At 41.1% G+C, this 14824-nt stretch overlaps 1 protein-coding gene and 1 long non-coding RNA gene across 9 annotated transcripts in view; one reads left to right on the plus strand and one right to left on the minus strand.

Annotated features, from left to right (window-relative positions):
• Positions 1 to 1898: 1898 nt before the first annotated feature.
• On the minus strand, positions 1899 to 13783 carry DUT (deoxyuridine triphosphatase). 4 transcript variants are annotated; one of them, XM_012532022.3, is made up of 8 exons: positions 13037 to 13386; positions 12535 to 12615; positions 12268 to 12406; positions 10195 to 10286; positions 8491 to 8535; positions 3181 to 3255; positions 2951 to 3021; positions 1899 to 2028 (listed from the first exon to the last, which is right to left on the minus strand). In XM_012532022.3, the coding sequence occupies exons 1-8, from the start codon at positions 13158 to 13160 to the stop codon at positions 1972 to 1974; spliced, it is 684 nt and encodes a 227-aa protein (XP_012387476.1). In that variant the 5' UTR covers positions 13161 to 13386; the 3' UTR covers positions 1899 to 1971. The 4 variants fall into 4 exon arrangements, with proteins under 4 accessions (XP_012387476.1, XP_004266794.1, XP_049562043.1 ...); XM_004266746.4 differs by lacking the exons at positions 12535 to 12615; positions 13037 to 13386 and adding an exon at positions 13410 to 13783; XM_049706086.1 differs by lacking the exon at positions 12535 to 12615 and having other exon boundaries at positions 13037 to 13388.
• The window catches only part of LOC125963524 (uncharacterized), a 129440-nt gene continuing 127628 nt past the window's right edge, over positions 13013 to 14824 (plus strand). For all 5 annotated transcript variants that reach the window (XR_007475576.1, XR_007475577.1, XR_007475578.1 and 2 more), the window contains exon 1: positions 13013 to 13151. This is a non-coding gene — a long non-coding RNA (uncharacterized LOC125963524). The remainder of the gene's footprint in view (positions 13152 to 14824) is intronic.

The following is a 14824-nucleotide window of genomic DNA, read 5'->3' on the forward strand; positions in this document are numbered from 1 at the left end:
GAGTCTTTAGACTGTAAGAACATCTATTATATCCCTGGGACCTTCTGCCACCCCCCACCCCGTTCCTCTCATCCCAACAAATACACTTCTCCAGACAAAAACCAAAACTTAAGACCAAAAAAACTCCATACCAGGTCTCTCATCTATCCCCCATGGATATCATTCTGGTCTCTAACTTTAGAGTAGCTTCAGATCTGAGCATCTTCCTTTAAATATGGTACCAAGATGGAAAAATATTCCAGGTATGAACAAACTAGAGGAAGATTTTCATCAACCATCTCTTCCATTCGATATTCTCTTTACCACTTGAAAGACTGAAGATACTGCAAAGAACATGAGCTTTGAAGCCATAGGACCTGAATTTCAATAGTGGTCATCATTAGCTGAAATGTCTGAGCCGATTTTTGTTATCTATTTTTGTTTCATCTGTTCTCCCACAGCCATGTTGTGAGAAAGAAATGAGCAGTTTGTAAGTGCTTAATATAGTGGACTTAATGTTAACCGTGTAAGCTAAGAACATATCTCTTGGTAGTCACATCATACTCTTTGTTCTTACTCAACTGTTACTATGTATTGGTCAGGGTTCAGAGAACCCTGACTGGTTAGTTTAGCAGAAAAGAATTTATTTAAATTTTACTGACTTCAGAAATAATTTATACCGTGACCCAGTACACACATGCACACATAAATATATAATTCAAATAATCTTCACAATATTTACCCATCTGACATGTTGTCCTCTGCTGTTTTTCTATTCATTTTTTTTTTAATGCTAGTTATGACCCACTGAGTTGATTTCATGACTCACTAATGAATCATGACCCATAGTTACATTTCCAAAGTAATGGAAAACACTACACTGCAGGGTATTAAATGGCCTAGAGAATCACTAGAAGGACAGAGAAAAAAACTCTAACCTGTGTTTCCAGGAACTGGGTGGCCAAGAGAGCTGCCAGCTCCAGAAGCATTCCATCTGTGTGACCCACACCTGCAAAATGATGCCTTTTGAGTCTCACACTAGTGCACCTGATTGAAAAAGTCCTGGTGTAAAGGGGTTTGGGAAATGCAGAAAAGGAAAGCACTCCAAGAAGGCTGCAATAGATGTTAATCAAGCTAATTCATGCTGCCGAGACTTACTCAAAGGTTCTTGGTTTGGACAAACCCAGTGGCCTAAGCATCCCTCTTTATATCTATTGGTCCCTATTAAATTGTATATTTTCTTGGGTGCAGCCTCTTACTGCTACTTTCGTGAGGGAAGGTCACATAACTACAGTTTACTTGACAGAATGAAATTCAGAAGAACAAACCAACTGGAAATTCCCAAGTTACATTTCCTTTCACAAACACACCTCTACCAAGTTAACCTGGGGTCTACAAAAAAGGGAGGTTAAAAAAAAAAAAAAAAAAAAAGGATAAACCTAAAAATAAAAAAAATAAACTGAGGATTCTCTTCTTCCCACCCACACAAAGAATCTTAAGTTTAAAAAGACATTTTTTAGATCACTGAAGAGAAGGGACGAATTAGGAATAATTTTAACTTCTTTTTATTGCCCTTCAGTTCAGTTTATACAGTAACTTGTATCTGTGAAAGAATTCAGATTTATTGAATGAAAGGCATTGCTTATGATATATAAAGCAATTAAAAAATAAGTTACTGAAGGGGTAATATATAGCGAATTAAATAATACAGGTTTTGGGGTAATTGATGTGCATTTAATTTAAAAGAAACTGTGTGAGGTCACCACACAGATTTATATAACAGTTAAATGCAGAAAAACACAACAAAGTAAGTTTCTATGTGATCCCAACAGAGGTATCCTTTCCTTGATCATAAGAGAACCCTGAGAACCCAAGTATTTTTAGAAGCTAAAACTGTTTACAGAAGTGCAAAACACCAAAACACTTTAAGCAAAGCCTTTATTTTCAAGGAAAAAAAGTATATTTTCTCATTTTCTGTTCTTGTCATAAATTTTAATTATTTCCAGTGGAACCAAAACCTCCTGAACCCCTTTCAGTGTCATCTAAAACCTGAAAAGACATAAAGGTAGTAAGCCATGTAGTTAATTTCAGATGCTCTTTCAGTTCTCTCCAGCTCCAAATTTGTAAGACTTTTATTCTTGCTATAGCATTGTTTCAAAAAGGAGATTACAGAAAATTAAATTTTTAAAGTTTCATAAATTAAAATATTGAATAAGTTCCAAAAAAGCTAAGGGAACAGTAGAATTTCACAGACTATTTAAGTGGTTTATTATCCAAAGTAATGCTGTATAATAGCTATGGAAAACAATTTCAAGAAATTCTAAGATTTAAATTTTGCCTAAAATAGGACTAGTCACATATTCTACTTCAGATGGTCCCCAACTTAGGACGGTTTGACTTATGATTTTTTGACTTTATGATGGTGCTAAAGTGATTTGCATTCGGTAAAAACTGTGCCCCAAATATTGAATTCTGACCTTTTCATGGACTAGTGATATACGGTGTGATATTCTCGTGATGCTGGGCAATGGGAGCAAGCTGTAGCCACCAGTCAGCCACGCCATCACAAGGGTGAACCACTGATAACACAACTGTTCTGTACTCATACAACCATGCTATTTTTCACTTTCAGCATGGTAGTCAATAAATTACATGAGATATTCAACACTTCCTTATAAAACAGGCTTTGTGCTAGATGCTTTTGTCCAACTGTAGGTTAATGTAAGCATTCTGAGCATGTTTAAGTTAGGCTAGGCTAAGCTATGATGTTCGGGAGGTTAGACATATTAAGTGCATTCTCAACTTAAGATAATTTCAACTTATGATGGATTTATTGGGATGTAATCCCATTGTGAAGTCGAGGAAGATCTGTATTTAGTTACAAGTAGCATATTAAATCCTCAAAATTTTATTTTTCCTTCACTGAAGATGTTACATCATGTATTCCCTATTCAGCTTTTAGGATACTTACTTGAACTTCCTCTATTTCTGGGTAAAATATCCGTTCACAAATGAGCTGTGCAATGCGATCACCCTTTTTGACTTCAAAGGAAAAACACAAAACAATTTATTACTGATACTGATGCATTCTCTGTATCCTGCCTTGTACAGTACAATGAGAATTAGAGTAGTATGTGTTACTTAGACATACATAACTTGGAAAACTCATTGCACTTATGTGACTGCATGTATTTCACATACCTTCGAACTTTTCTTTGCCAAAATTAAACAGTACAACACCAACATTTCCTCTATAATCTTCATCTATGACACCAGCTGGAAAAAAGAAAAAAAATATTAGCTTGGTTTATGGTACCGAAAGATTAAGGGTATATGATTACCTCAGAATCATTCCTAAGTAGCTCTGAGAGTTTTATCCTTACAACGAATATGTGAATCTTACTCTGGTACTATGTAAAGCCTCAAAACTAAGAAATTACTAAAATGCAAATAAGAATTAAGAAAGTGGTCCTAATTTTCCAACCTGTCATCCTTACAAATGGTGACCACTACCTACTCTAAATTGGGAGTAGGCACTTAGCATCTCAGACAAGTCATCCTGAATTGCTCTCTCCAATCCTACTGTCTATTTGTGGCACACCTGTCCAAAAGACTAAGAGAAAATTATGATTTGGGTTTTAAAGGCTTCTCCTGGTAGCAACTTCCCACTAACATCCAGAATGAAATATGATTGAGTCATAAATAAAAATGTCAAAAAGCCTAAAGATCTGCAGTAGAATAAGTCAATGTTAAGCAGCAGTCTAGCAAATATCAGAACATTCCATTTTTATAATGAAAATGGAGCTGAATCGTTCAGTTCACATTCTTCTTCTCCTTTTAATTTAAGCGACCAGCCTTTCTCAGAGCATCATCTGTCAGAAGACATTAGCACATAAGCTTAATAATGAGTACACTTTTACACAGAACCGTGTGTAATTAGTACCTGTTTGAGATTATAAACACAAAGGCAGCAAATCTTTGCAGGAGAGAAACTTGAGCCAGAGAAGTACATTTACCAGACTTGCTAGCATTTATCTTTGGGCCAAGAATCCAAAACATTTCCATAAACACAAGCACAGATAATATAGGTGCACCAGGCCTTCTCATTTCCTTTTCTAATACTGAGAAATAATTCACAATTCAATGGCTCTTAGCATATTCAAAGTTGTGCAAACACGACCACAATCAATTTTAGAACATTTTTATTACCGCCAAAAGAAACCCCCTGCCTGTTAGCAGTCACTCTCCTACCCCCTTCATCCCCCTCTGTGCCTGTCTCCTTTTATACATGATAATTCTTTCCCCCCAGTTTGTAAAATGCTGGATAGGATTCATGTGAATCTAATTAAACGTAGCTCCATGTCACATCTTACAGCTTCTCATTAACACCTCACTTCTTTAAAAAACAAAACAAAACTCTTATCAAAGAAGAAAAAAGAAAATAAAAAGAATCAGGAATTTAGCTCAATGGGTACTAATGCTGGTTGGTCAGACTCATAATTATTTGAAGGTCAACTGAAAAAAATTTTTTTTTCTTTTTTAGAACAAGGGTAAGCATCCCCTTTCAATTTTCTCATGTAGGGGGGAAAAAAAAGCAAAATTTAAAAAAGTTCCACCATGGGGAAAAATATTCAGAAAACCAACATTTTAGATTTTTCCAGTGGATTAGAGTAGTTTAAATGAACCCCTGTGGTTTATGCATGAATTACTAGGGGTAAGTGAAACTGAACTTAAGCACTTCTTAAAAGGTTCCTGATACAACACTTTTAAGAGTTTGAATTAAAGATCAACATATTTTTAACAGTGAGAAGGGTGAGTATAAAAGTGGCTGAAAGTGGTTCATATCATGTCTAGACTGAAGGAAACAGTATTCTTTTCTGGTGCTACAGCAATAAAACTTTGACCAATTCAAAAAATACTGAAGCCTGGCATCTTTCCCCACTGCCAGTTGATCATTAAATTAGTCCTTGATATTTATTGAAAGAATGGATATAAAAATGAGACCAGCTGTCTTCTATATTATCTAGATGTAGAAAGTTTCAGCTGCAGGAACAGTTTAGATCAGAGTTAATGAAGGAACCCCTCAGTAGCAGGTCATTCCATGCCTCCCATGCCAGAACAAATGACCACACAAGGCCTTGGCATCTCGATGTGGGAGTGCTGAAGTACAGGCTAGCACTCATTCACCTAGAATGCATTGGATGAAGGCAGTGTGGGCTGACTTCTGAACTCTTGTTTCATTACACAAATAGTACAAATACATATGAAGTAAAGGCCAATAATGTTCCCCAATCCTCCCTCAGGTAGCCAATGTTACAATAATATATTTTACACATTTTCTTCCACCTAAAATATTATTGATATCCTTGGGCAGTAATATAGCTAAAAGTCATTCTTTTAGATCCAAGATATGGAAATACAGCACCATTATTTCTATGTAACTATTCTCTTACGTAACATCAGATATTCAGGTCGTTTTCACATTTTCCCCATAATAATCAAGGCAGTCCTTTACATACGTTCTTGAGTGTTAGTGTTTTTTATTTTCATCAAATAGTTTCAAAAAAGCACTTTCCTGGGTTGAAGGGTGTGTATATTTAAAATTTTAATGGATATCACTAGATAACTTTGCAAAAAAGGTATAGCAATTCAAATTTCTATCAGTGACACTTAAGAATGCCCATTTCCAAACTCCCTGACAGTACCAGATAGTAGCAATCTTTTAAATTCTGGCCAATGTGGTGAGTAAAAAATGGTATCTCATGGCTTTATTTACATTTCCCTGATGACTAGTGAGACTTGGCTTTTTTCCTCTTTACGTGCATTGCACCTCGTCCTCTTGTACATTTTATGATCAGTTTTGTTTTTTTCCTTATCTGTTTGGGTATTTAACTCTTTCTCATATGACTTGCAAGTATTTATTTGTTTACTTTATGGTATCTTCTACAATACAAAAACACTCCTTTTTGTAAAGGCCTTTGCTATGTATCTGTAAAGCAGTCCTATCACACTTATATGTTTGGGTGTCTTGAATTCTGCAAAGCCAGATTATCTACCTAGATTTTATGCTTGGCACACAGAAGTTTGAAAAGTCCTTAACTAAAAGAAATGAAGTAATTTGAAGTCAATTTAAATGTATAACAAAAAAAAGGCCCTTCTTTTTTTTTAAGTATGAATGCCAATAGTATAAAAAAAATCTAATAGTTCTAAGTTCATTTATTACTTATTACTCAAAGGCAAACTGACCTTTAAGAAAAACACAAGACTTATTCCTTTTCTACGTAAGGGACATAAACATCAGGGATATTTCTCTTCATGAGAAAGCAGAAAGTATTTTGAAGTTATCACTGGAAAAATCATGCATTGGAACTGGCAGAGTGATTAACTGACTTCAGGCAAAAGTTTTACTGTGTCAAGACTCTGGCATGTCATTTGTTGGAAACCCTCTTTAGTGAAAACTATCCCCACCTACCAGATGTGAATTCTGAACGGAATCCTGCATACTCAACTTTTCCCTTTGACCCTTATTTACAGCCTGGGAATTCTAACAACATCCCTCTTCTGAAATAAAAACTGTGGCCAACTATGATAAACTTGTGCCTAAGAGACATTTCTAAGATACTATGCATCCAAGAACACACCACAATGTGATTGTGTGAATAATACCACACCAACCACCAGGCAAACTAACTTTCCACTGCTTTTACATGAAATTTTTTCAAAGGATTGTTTTAAACAGAGCAAAAATTAGTAACAAAGTCGGAAAAAGTTTCCATTTAAAAAAAAAAAGGTCTGATAAGTCCCTAAGGGACAGGAAATATCAGATACATTATCATTCAATCTTCCCATCATTCAGGGACAAGCACACTAATTTTCATTGTTACAGATACGGAAACTGAGGCTCAGGAAAGTTAAGTAATAACTAGCTTGTTAGTGACAAAGCTGGGGCCCAAATCCTGTTGTTATTCCAAAGCCCATGTTCCTTTCACAACCCTTTGAAATTTATTTAAAAATATATACAATCTTTTACATCCTTAAGTTATAGGCCTAAGTGACCATACTGACCTTGTAAAAGTATATTTGAAAGTCAAGCATAACTGAACCCAGGCAATCCTCAGCCCCCGAGGTCCGTCCGTCTCAGTCAAACTCTGCTCCTCTTCAGTCCCTAAGACCTACTTTTAGGCTCCCGACTTGCCCCACAGCACCATCTAGTGACGCCATGGGGAGACAGCCCAGGGACAGGCCTCAGCCACATGTTAACCCCTGAAGTGCAGGTAACAGTGAGCTAATTCAGGGCAGGGCTCCGCTGGTGGAGGGAAGGGGCAGGGTGATTCACAGTATTTAACTGCAGTGGAAAGAACAAGGGGACTGGAATAATATGGATGGATTCCAGTTTTTAACGTATCAACTTGGGCTCATTTTTTTTTAATAAATTTTTTCATTTATTTATTTTTGGCTGTGCTGGGTCATCGTTGGTGCATGCAGGCTTTTCTCTAGCTGCAGTGAGCGGGGGTTACTCTTCATTGTGGTGTGCGGGCTTCTCATTGTGGTGGCTTCTCTTGTTGCAGAGCATGGGCCCTAGAGCGCATGGGCTTCAGTAGTTGTGGCATGTGGGCTCAGCAGTTGTGGCTCACGGTCTCTAGAGTACAGGCTCAGTAGTTGTGGCGCACGGGCTTAGTTGCTCTGCGGCATGTGGGATCTTCCCGGTCCAGGTCTCGAACCCCTATCCCCTGCATTGGCAGGCAGATTCTTAACCACTGTGCCACCAGGGAAGTCCCAACTTGGGCTCATTTCTGAGCCAGTTTCCTGGTCTGTTAAAAAGTAGCTTTGTAGGGCTTCCCTGGTGGTGCAGTGGTTGAGAGTCCACCTGCCAATGCAGGGGACAGGGGTTCGTGCCCCGGTCCGGGAAGATCCCACATGCCACGGAGCGGCTAGGCCCGTGAGCCATGGCCGCTGAGCCTGCGCGTCCGGAGCCTGTGCTCCGCAAGGGGAGAGGCCACAACAGTGAGAGGTCCGCGTAACGCAAAAAAAAAAAAAAAAAAAGTAGCTTTGTAAAAACGGCAAGAGGTGGAGAATTTAGCATACCCACTTATCCGAGGGCCAGGATGTCTTGTTAGAGAAGCACTCACTACAGTTGCTTAAATAATGATATAAAAGCTTTTCCTTTCCTTATAATAACAAACTTCTTTCTATGAATAGAGTCAGTTTTGGACTAAATGCAGATTATCACTAAACCAAGGCAAAATCCTATCTGTCAGATAGTGTCTAGCTTATTAGGAAAATAACATGCATTTCACATAATGGTCATTAAAAATTAGACATACTCAAATAGCATTTAAAACTATATCATAGTTGTAACTTCAGAGAAAGAAATTTCTAAAAGGAAAGACACAACAAAAATCATTTTCTTTTCTTGATAAAAATAAAATTTGTCATTTGATTACTGCCTCTTAAGCAAAGACAAAGTAAACACTTGCAAATATTTACAGAATAAAAATGTAAATATATTACCTCCTACATCTATGAAGTGTTTTGCAGCCAAGCCAGAACGTGGAGCTACAAAACAAAAAAGGAGAAATTGACTGTCTTAAGAGGGAAGGGCAATACTGAATATAACTGACACAATTTAAGCATGTCAATCTCATCTCCTATAACATCCGTATCTTAATCTTAACCTTAGCAGATGGCTCTGAATTAAAAATGTATTTATCACATTGTATTACCAAAGTAGAAAAGAACAGTTTAGAAAATGTTGACAAGGGTTAATTCAAAACCAAGTTAAACCACTCCAGCATGTCTTTAGGCAACTGAGGATCTATGGTGGTGAAGCTGTGGACTGCTGGAATGAACTGGGAGGTGAACAAGTGGGGAAAACTGTAGACAACTCTGTCCAGACGTCTGGTCACAAAGGGAGGATGGTAGCTGGCAGGGACATGGGGCAGAGGAAGAGGACTTTTATTTTAAGGTAGGAAATCAGAGCATGTTGCAGTATGGGAACAGACATACATGGGAACATGCAGGATGGGAACATCATACTGGGAAGAAGGCAGAGAGAGAGAGAGAGAGAGGCATAAACGCAACCACAGAGTAGCAGAGCTTAGCCTGGAACTTGGAACTCCTACTCATAATTCAGATGCCAAAAGACATGTTTGTATGAAACAAATGAACCAGAGTAAGAAGCTAAGTTTATACCTTATTCTTGCTGACTTGAGCATCAGGCCTACCATTAATTACCCTAACTTCTAGTATTTTATTCCAGAATAACCTGTATCAGGCACTTTGTCAATAAATGCTACACCTTCCTGCCTTCACTGTTATTTCACCCCATCTCCTAACTGCCCCCCCCAAAATACACAAAAATGCAGTCAGTGCTGGCAAAAAGAGATGAAGAGAGCGCTCATCTCATTTTTCTTTTAAAGGCTGAAGTATTAGCAGTTCTCTGACTCGTGGCTAACAAGACTCCCCCAGGGATCACAGTTCCATTTGCTCCTTTATGTTTACTCTGAAGTTAGTCAGCAAGTAATTATGCTCTTGAAAAGAAGTTTTAAACTCTTTCTATAGTGACAACTGACTCGGGGCAGAAAAGTCAAACCTGTTGACTTGACCTGCATTTTGTCCTCTCTCCTCCCACTGTGAGGCATTTCCCTCTAGTGCACTGAAGTGCATCCCTTACCTAGGACACCCCATGAGAGGATACCCAAAGGGGGAAAGGCTAAGGGGCCTGATGTTTTCAGGGGTTAGAAACTTTACTCTCATAAGATGCCATGTGCCATTATCCTGAACCTGCCTCTTTTTTCTTATAAAACAAATACCACCTTCACAAAGAAATCTGACTTCATATGCAATCTGATCCTTGAAGGGGGAGTTGGTATAAGACTGGAAAAAGCACCAGTTAAAAATCACCTATACTTTCAGTTTTTCTCACAGTGAGTAGTTGTGAAAACAACCTCCTGGGCCAATGTGAGTGTCCTAAAAGCTTAAGTAAGGAATTGAAAGGAAAAAAAAAAAAAAGCAAAGCGATAGAGGCAAAAGTAGATACGTAAAGGAAAGTTTTCAAATGACTGCAGTTGCCATCACAGGTGGCACGTCTTTATTTTAGGACACAGGCCGAGCAATATCCCTTCCCTCATTTATACCCCAAATGAAACTAAGATGAAAGAACATATCACAAAGGAAGAGTCTGACAAAGAGTTACCTGTGTCTCAAATCACTTACCTACTCTCCCATAGCACCCAGAAGGAAGAGCTATCTGAATGTCTGTTTTCACAAGGGCTTTCTCCATAGGTGGTACTGTGTAATCATAGGCACTAGGAAAATAATGAAAGATAACTGGTATTTAGATATAGTAATTCTCTGTGCATTTTTTGGTGAAAGAGGTGACATGTAAATGTATTCTCCCCTGAACAAAATTTTGTTGGCAAATTGAGGTAATTATTTAGCAGGAGGGGGCTGAAAGGCAGACTTTAAAAGGTATATGCTTCACTAACATGGTATGAAAAGAGGAAAATAAAGAACCAAGAAAGAACGGTAGATAATAGCAAATAATAGCTAACATTTATTAAGCCCTTACTGTGTGCCAGGCACAGTTCTAATTGCTTTGTATAACTCATTTTATTCTCACAACAATCCGCTAATCGTTAGGGAAAACATGTAGAAGGAAAGGAGAAAATAGATGGCCAACATAAATGGTGGTGGTGGGGGGCCGTTGGTTCAGCTGTGTTGCATCTGTTCTGGTCTTGGTAGTTTACCAAGCTTACCAAGCGGTGGCCATGAACTTCACTGGCTGAGGGAGAGAGCTGACCACTGTGAACAGGCCCTGGAGATGGACACTACTGAGGAACTGATTCTCTAAGGTCCACCCACCAAATACTGCTACTTTGTTATTACTGTAGCCCTCTCCTTGATAGAAATTTAAGAGATTTTACAATAAGCAGAACTGGAAGTTACTTTTGAGCCCTTAATTAAGACTGGTAAAGTGGTGCTATATTTTTACTTCTTTCATTGGAATTTCCTCTCTTGAAATAGTTAAAACTCTAATTTATCGAAGAGATATTTCCATGTCTATTTCAGTATACAGAAAGTCACCTGTGTTAGGAGGACGCTTACAAAGTATCTTAAATCGAAGTCTCTCTTAAGACTCACAACAGCGTCCAGATATGGTGTAGTCAATGTATATCACTCTACTTTTATTCATGAAAATAAAGGACTACAGCTTTCAGCCACAACAGTCTATACCTCACTTTTCTTTTTCCTTCTTTTCTCCCACTATCATCACATACTCCTTTCTTCCCTTCTGTGGTACTTATGACTTAGACCAGTGGTTCTCACATTAGAATTATCTGGGATGCTTTAAAATAAATCCTAAGGCTTGGGATTTAGTCATGTAATCAACACCCCCTCCTCCCCAATATCACTTTTGACCTACCTTAATGGTTCTAAGAACTGGGGACAGTAGTCAAGTGGGAAAAAAAAAGCACTGAATTCAGGGTCAAAAATTCTATTATATTCAAGCCCTTGGGCAATTAATTCATCTCTTCACAAACTCCCACATCTGTAAAAAGTACCACTCATCTACTTCAGGATTGTTGTTGAGTATTAAATACAATAGCACATGTGCCAGTTTTTAGTACAGGTAAAAAGTGCTGTACAAGAGAGAAGATGGTAGTATTACCAACAACCCTGCTTTTCATATTTGGACCCTTTTGGAAATTTCCAGTCCTTGGAGTGAACCTAAATATGGACATATAGAGAAATGTTACTAACCCTTAAAGGTAGAAGCAACTTTCATTAATCTTTCTTACCTACCTTATTACCTAAGAACCTAGGCTCCTACTGTGGCTTTTCTTTCTACTTAACACAGCATCATTCTCAGGCCACTCCTTGAAGGCCAAAGTGGGCCTTCTTCATCTCTACTCTCCACTTTGAAAGGGCGCAATAAATGTTGCAAAATAAATAACACCTGGGCGGACATTCACTGGTATTTACCACTCCACACTCTGCCCAAATCCGTATTTAATTTATGCTAAAGAGGAAAGCTAAAATTTTCAACATTAAAAAAAGGCAGAAACCCTATATAATGCAAAAAGCGTTTGTTTCTGTACTTTTAAGCGGCTGTTTCAAGTTTTGGCAGCAGCGGGCTGGAATGTAAGCTAAGCTGAGAGCGCTATACTTCGGAAACTGGGACTTCTCCGCGAGAGGTAAGGATGACGGGACAGAAGGCGGCCCTCTCAGCCTCTTCGCCCGGGCCGGCCTTCCTCGGGGACGCGGGCGGACAGGGTGCCCACTCACCTGTATAGGTCATAGCCCGCGGCGCGCTCGGACCCCTTGGTCGGAGCGGTGGCGTGCTCCGAAAGCCGGACAAAGCGGAGCCGCATGCCGCCCTTCTCCGCAGGCCGGGCCCGTTTGCTGGGGGAGATGACTTGTGCCTCTTGAGAGCAGGGCATGGCAGGGCAGAACGTGAGCACAAAGGATCAAGCGGAACAAGAGACAGCAGGATGTGCGCAGCGCACCAGTTCTAAACTTCCCGCCAACAACTCCCCGCCCCGCCCCCCTTACCCCTCCGGACGAGCCCACGGTTCTGGCTGAGAGGGGAGATCGGTCTCAAATTTGGGGCTGGAAATCCTCCTCGGAAAAGATCTGGGAACAGAAAGTACTGAGCCTTTTCAAGCTTTCCAAACTCAGTGCATGGATCCAAAGTTAGTGGCAGCTTCTCTGGCCTTGCCCTCACCCCAAAATAGAAAACCACTTCCGTTCCCCATGAGGGGACGCGAATGAACTCGCTCCCGCGCCGCTGGGGCTGCGGTCCCTCCACTCCCCCCCAACGCCCAAAGCCCAAGGGCTTCCTCGGGCCCTGCTTGTTGGCCCGCCCCATCTGCGGCCGGGGGACTGGCGCGGGGTCAGCCGGCCGGCACCCAGCCTCCCCCCGCCGTGTCCTTCCAGCCTGGGCCCCGACATTACTGGCGCTGCGGCAACCTCGGCTCAGACTTCGGGCGCTGGTTAGCGGCCGGAGCGCCGGGAGCTACACGTCCCCCCCGCGGGGTGGGATCGAGGGACGAACCTGGCCAGGAGGGCCCTGCGGCCTCCGTTCTCGGTCTTGCCTGGCGCGCGCCGTTAAACACAGAGCGGAGCAAAGATGGAAGGAAATGGTAGCCGAGCACTGGGCGAGGGCAGAGGTAAGTCATTTGCCCGGGTTTGGGCGCAGGTTGGTGCCGCTACTGCAGGCGCGCGCCAAGTCTGCACCGAAAGACGCGTCCCAGTTAAATGACCTCGGAAGCAGTAACCGCCGCCGTTTGACGAGGGGCGCACGGAGGCGGCGCATCAACAGCCCTCGGGCGAGCGTAGGCCCGGGTCCTCCCGGAAAGCTGTGCACTCGGCGTCCTGAATCTCGCTGCTGCCTGCGGCTGCCTCTGCCTCCCTCTGTCGACTCTCACCTTTCATCTGGCGCTGGTTTTCCGAGGTCCGGGCCCAGCGCTCTGTCGATTTACCTGGGGCGGTGCAGCTCGCGGCCATGACTCGCTGGCTTCTAATCTCAGGGGCCCCAAAAGCGACGGAACCGCATCACGATGCCCGTGACGGTCACCGCTCAGTGCTGCGCCCTAGGCGGTGGGCAAGGCAGCGAGTTCGATTTCCTTCCAACACTGAAGAGTGCAAGCTGGAGTGTTGTGGAGTGTTGTTTATTCTCAAAGGGGGCGGGGGACACAGTCTTGAGGATAAACCACAGGGACATCTCGGTTGAAATCCTAGCACTCTTTCGGATGACCCCACAAGAGCACAGAGGAGGACCCCTGTAACTGATTCGAACAAAGGTTCCGGGCCACACTGGTATAATTTACAGTGGGGATGAGTAAATAACTTTTCAGGTAATTGTAAATTGATTTTCCTAGCATACGAGTATCTCCACTTACCTCTGGAACTGACGCTAAAATCTCAAAACTAAATTGTAATGCATTTTGTCAACAGAAATACAAACTATAGGGCAGTTTTAGGAAAATGACAAATAAAAATGTTAGGGAATTGTTGGGGAAGTTTTCAGACTTCCTGGCTGTGCCTTTCCTTACAGGCCCCACCTTTTCAGTCTCCTTTACTGGCTCTTCCTCTTAAATGCTGGAATTCCTCTGGGCGAGGAATGCTCTATTTACACTCTTCACCCATGGCTTTAAATATCTGTACTCTGAGGACTCCCCAAATTTATACCTATAGCAAGTGATCTGGGCCCTCCTCTTCAACCTTCTCTAGAGCCTTCTGGCTCACGCCTGTTGCTCCTGGCCACCGTGGCATTCTAACAGTTTCTAGACCCACCAGCCTTTCCTGCCTGGGGGTCTATACACATCCTTCCTTGATTTATGCTCCATGTGTTTCAAGTCTCGCTCATCTCTGAAAGGACTTTTCTGACAAACAGCTGAAGTAGCTGCCCTTTGTTTCCCTCACCACCATTTTCTAGCACACAATCAGCTTTTTTCTATTCACACCACTTGTTAACTACAATCTGTATCTCTTCTATGTATTTATTTTCTTGTTCATTGTCTATTTGCTCTAGTAGACAGAAGCTCCATGAGGGCAGGGACCAAATGTGTCTTCGTTCACCACTGTACTCCTGGGGCCTAGCTTAGTGCCTGGCTCAGAATGTGCTTGATAACTATTTGTTGTATGAATGAATGAATGATAAGAGATCTCATTGCTATTCCATCGGGACCCTGCATATGATCTCAGAGTCTTCTGATTTTTCCGTCCATTCCTTTAATGTTTAATCAAAAGTTTGTTCCATATAATGCTTTTTCAAGGTCTACACTGAAAAACATCAATCCCTTCCTAACCCCTCCACAAACACCCTTCCTCAACTCTCACT

Source organism: Orcinus orca, chromosome 2 (assembly GCF_937001465.1).
Source record: "Orcinus orca chromosome 2, mOrcOrc1.1, whole genome shotgun sequence".
Classification (NCBI taxonomy): Eukaryota; Metazoa; Chordata; class Mammalia; order Artiodactyla; family Delphinidae; genus Orcinus; species Orcinus orca.